Source organism: Rhinopithecus bieti, unplaced genomic scaffold, assembly GCF_001698545.2.
Source record: "Rhinopithecus bieti isolate Rb0 unplaced genomic scaffold, ASM169854v2 scaffold_28066, whole genome shotgun sequence".
Lineage (NCBI taxonomy): Eukaryota > Metazoa > Chordata > Mammalia > Primates > Cercopithecidae > Rhinopithecus > Rhinopithecus bieti.
The window spans coordinates 1511655-1516246 of record NW_016813021.1 but is presented as its reverse complement, the minus strand read 5'-3'; the positions used below and the strand labels follow the sequence as shown (position 1 = coordinate 1516246).

The 4592-nt window shown below is 56.8% G+C and overlaps 1 protein-coding gene across 1 annotated transcript; it reads left to right on the top strand.

The window, feature by feature from the left end:
- Positions 1–4232, top strand: SBSN (suprabasin; the record flags this gene model as incomplete). Its single annotated transcript, XM_017847519.1, has 4 exons — positions 1–1023; positions 2725–2790; positions 2893–2937; positions 4066–4232. Coding segments are annotated over 4 exons (1158 nt in total), but the record flags the coding sequence as incomplete, so codon positions are not given.
- Positions 4233–4592: the final 360 nt, after the last annotated feature.

Genomic DNA, 4592 nt, shown 5'->3' with positions numbered 1-4592 from the left:
TTTGGCCAGGGGGCCCACCATGCTGCTGGTCAGGTTGGGAAGGAGGCAGAGAAGTTTGGCCAGGGGGCCCACCATGCTGCTGGTCAGGTTGGGAAGGAGGCAGAGAAGTTTGGCCAGGGGGCCCACCATGCTGCTGGTCAGGTTGGGAAGGAAACAGAGAAGTTTGGCCAGGGGGCCCACCATGCTGCTGGTCAGGTTGGGAAGGAGGCAGAGAAGTTTGGCCAGGGGGCCCACCATGCTGCTGGTCAGGTTGGGAAGGAGGCAGAGAAGTTAGGCCAGGGTATCCACCATGCTGCGGGGCAGGCCGGAAATGAGGCAGGAAGGCTCGGCCAGGGGGCCCACCCAGCTGTGGGGCAGGCAGGAAATGAGGCAGGGAGGTTTGGCCAGGGTATCCACCATGCTGCTGGTCAGGTTGGGAAGGAGGCAGAGAAGTTAGGCCAGGGGGTCCACCATGCTGCCAGTCAGTTTGGGAAGGAAACAGAGAAGCTCGGCCATGGGATCCACCATGGGGTTAATGAGGCCTGGAAGGAAGCAGAGAAGTTTGGCCAGGGAGTCCCCCATGCTGCCTCGCAGGTGGGGAAGGAGGGAGACGGAGTGGTCCAAGGCCTCCATCATGGCATTAGTCAGGCTGGAAGGGAGGCGGGGCAGTTTGGCCAAAACATTCACTCCGCAGCAGGGCAGGCTGGGAAAGAGGTAGACACAGCAGTCCATGGTGTCCAACCCGGGGTCCACGAGGCCGGGAAGGAGGCCGGGCAGTTTGGCCAGGGAGTTCACCATACCCTTGAACAGGCCGGAAAGGAAGCAGACAAAGCGGTCCAAGGGTTCCACACTGGGGTCCACCAGGCTGGGAAGGAAGCAGAGAAACTTGGCCAAGGGGTCAACCATGCTGCTGACCAGGCTGGAAAGGAAGTGGAGAAGCTTGGCCAAGGTGCCCACCATGCTGCTGGCCAGGCCGGGAAGGAGCCACAGAATGCTCATAATGGGGTCAACCAAGCCAGCAAGGAGGCCAACCAGCTGCTGAATGTAGGTGAACAGGGATGGGGAAATGGGGGACGGGGGGTTGGGGGAGGGAAAGATTAAACCCTTGGGACATTTGAGGGGTCCATGTAGTCTTCGTTTGGTGAAAGAAGCTTGGGCAGCTATATCACTGTGCTTCTCCCCCTTCCCCATCTCCCTTACAGAGGAGCTGGTGGTAGCTGGTCAGATGCGGTGAGCCACCTTATCTGCAAAGCATGTATCAGACAGGGTGGCGGGCACCCCGTCCCACCTTCAGGGAGCTGCCCTCCTGGTTAAGAGGGCCTCAAGTGGGGACTGTGAAGCCCTTCCTGGGGAATGGGAAACAGTTCCTGAGATCAAGATCTAGTATAGGCACTCAATGCAAAGGCATTGAGTGTGGAGAAAACCTGGTGAGGAGAGTGAGCATGAGGAACAGCTTTTGCAGATGAGCCTTGGCCTGTGCAATCTCCATAACTACCCTCTGATGTGGTCAAGATGAGGCTGCTGGCGCCCTGATTCTCAGATAAGGAAACAAAGGCTCAGAGAAGTTAGGGGACGTGCCAAGGTCCTGTGGCTAGTGCCCAGCTTTGGCGGAGGGCAGGCCAGGATTTTCTTCCCCTACACTGCCCAGCCAGGAGAGTTTTTCTGGAAGGTTTCTCTCACCCATTTATGTAGAGGGAACAGAGGCCGGGTTCAGTGGCTCATGCCTATAATCCCAGCACTTTGGGAGGCCAAGACAAGCTGATCACTTGAGGTCAGGAGTTCAAGAGCAAGCCTGGCCAACATGGTGAAACCCCATCTCTACTAAAAATACAAAAATTAGCTGGGTGTGGTGCCGGGCACCTCTAATCCCAGCTATTCAGGAGGTTGAGGCAGGAGAATCCCTTGAACCCGGGAAGCGGAGGTTGCAGTGAGCCAAGATCGTGCCATTGCACCCCAGCCTGGGCAACAGAGTGCGACTCCGTCTCAAAAAATAATAATAATAAAATAAAATATGTAGAGGGAACAGAGACTGGAGGCAGGCAAATAGCACCACTCACAACAGAACAGGCACCAAGAAGGGAGCATGGGGAGCAGGAGAGGGTGGACTTCTGTGCGCCCTCACTCTCCAGGCTCCATAAGGGGTCCTGGGATCTGCAAGATGTGACTGGCTCCAAACTCAAAGCCCAGAGCCACATCGGCCGCCAGACAGAGCCAGGGTGGGGAGGAACGGTGCAGTAGAGGAGTGGGCATGGCAGGCTGCAGGGTGCCACGAGCAGAGGTGCACTGTGGGAGTTGGGGCTCGCAACAGCAACCGGGGTTGGGGGCGCTGCTGGGGTGCATGGCTGAGTGTCTGGGGCTGGGTTAAGGACAAGGATCAGGGGAGTTAGGGATGCGGCTAGACAGGGCATAGAAGAGTAGATTTGAGGTCAGGGCTGAGGTGAAACTAGGTCCTGATAATGGCATGGGTCCTCTACCTTCCCTTTCCACCAGCCCCTCCTCCGTGACTGAGGGCACTTTGTTAAGGAAATTAAAAGGGGCTTTGGGGAAGAAAAGGTAGCAGGAGGCAGAATGCCCACGGGAGCATGGGCTTTGAGTTTTCTTCTGGATAGTGAGAAGGCAGTGGGTTAAGCTGTGCCTCCCACCCCAGCCCCAGTCACCCTGGAGGGGACCAGGTCACTGGGGAAAGGGAACTGGGAGACCCCCGGGATTAAGGGTTTGTAACAAGAGTCTGGGCTTTGTCCACAGAGCAACCATCAAGGCGGATCTTCCGGCCATCAAGGAGGGGCCACAACCACGCCGTTAGCCTCTGGGGTAAGTGCGGACTCCAGGGTAGGGGAGAGAAGGCCCCTGGGAGTTCCTAGCATGGCTGTGGGTCGGACGCTGGAAACTGACCTTCTTGTCCTTGGATTGCAGGCCTCGGTCAACACGCCTTTCATCAACCTTCCCGCTCTGTGGAGGGTGAGTGCCACGCAGTGTCTCCTTTCTGCTCTGCGTCCTGATAGACACTCTCACCCCGACCCCTTCCCAGTGTCTGTTGGACCCTCCAACCTGATACCCAGTCCTGGGCTTCCCTCTCTCCACCTGCTCCCCCCCCTTTGCACCCTGCCCTCATCTTTTGGGTGCTTTTCATTTCCACCAAGGCAAACACCAGCTGGCAGAAAACACCTCAGGGGCCCTGGTGCCCCTGGGAGCCAGGGAGGGGGGAGGGGCTGCTGACTGTGCTCACTCCCTCCCTCTCCCTGTCCTCATTCCTGACTGACTTCCCTCCTGTCCCCACCCTGCTGCAAATGCCTTTGCTTCATGCTGAGAGGAGGAGCCTGTGGCTTTGTCCTCTCCCTGGTGCAAGGTCACCCCAGTGTAGAGGCTCCTGTGGAATCCTTGTTCCCACTTGGGGCTCAAAGTAACCTCCTGACTTTCTTTCTTTATTTTAATTTATTGAGACAGAGTCTCACTCTGTCTCCCAGGCTGGAGTGCAGTGGCGCAATCTCAGCTCGCTGCAACCTTCACCTCCTGGGTTCAAGTGATTCTCCTATCTCAGCCTCCTGAGTAGCTGGGATTACAGGTGCGCGCCAACATGCCCAGCTAATTTTTGTATTTTTAGTAGAGACGGGGGTTTCACCATATTGGCCAGGCTGGTCTCGAACTCCTAATCTCAAGTGATCCCCCCTTCCTCAGCCTCCCAAAGTGCTGGGATTACAGGCATAAGCCTCCGCACCCAGGCTTTTTTTTGCATTTATTATATCTGCTGCCTGAGACTGGGTGCAGGCCAGGGTGAGGGTGTGTCATGGAGGAGGAAGGCCCACCCTTGTGTATCCCGGGCTATGGGGGCTGCAGAGCATCCTCTGAGGCTAAACACACGAGGCTTGCTGGTTCCTGCAGAGGCCCCAACCCCTCTGGCTGCGGGGGCTGGCTTCCTCGTGTTCTTACGTTTGAATGCTGTCTTCCTGAAGCTGTTCGTCAGAACATAACTCCGGGGCCAGAGCAGCCAGTGCCCCTTGCGCTTCTCCTGAGGGGTGGGGCTGAGGTCTTAGGCCCTCGTCATGACTGTGGACCCAGCATTCACCCTGCTCTCCTTCTCTCTTCCAGAGCGTCGCCAACATCCTGCCCTAAATGGGCACCCGCCCTTGCTGGGAGACTAATGTTGCCGTTGTCACATCAGCTGACATGACCTGGAGGGGCTGTGGGTGGGGGACAGGTTTCTGGAGTCCCTGAAGGGGGTTGTACTGGGATTTGTGAATAAACTCGATACACTATGCTGTCTCATTCGTGGTCCCCTGGGCTCCCTAAGCAGGGATGGACAGGGAGGTGGGAGGGGCTTGTCTTTTCTTGTTACTTTGCTGAAGGAGTCGGGGTGTCTGATACACAGGGTGGGTTGAGCTGGAGATTTCAGGCTGATCAGCCATAAAAGGGCAGGTAATGGGGGCAAACTACACTTTACTGGGGCGCAAAGATTCGTGCTGGCTACTGGCAGGAAGACTCGTGCAGGGAAAAGCACTGCCAGCCACTGGTGGGGACAGACATACCGGGAGAGAATGGTCTGGGTCCAGGAGGTAGCATCCTCAGTCAAGGGAGTGGGGCGCCAAAAGAATAACAACAATAACTTGTATTTATTG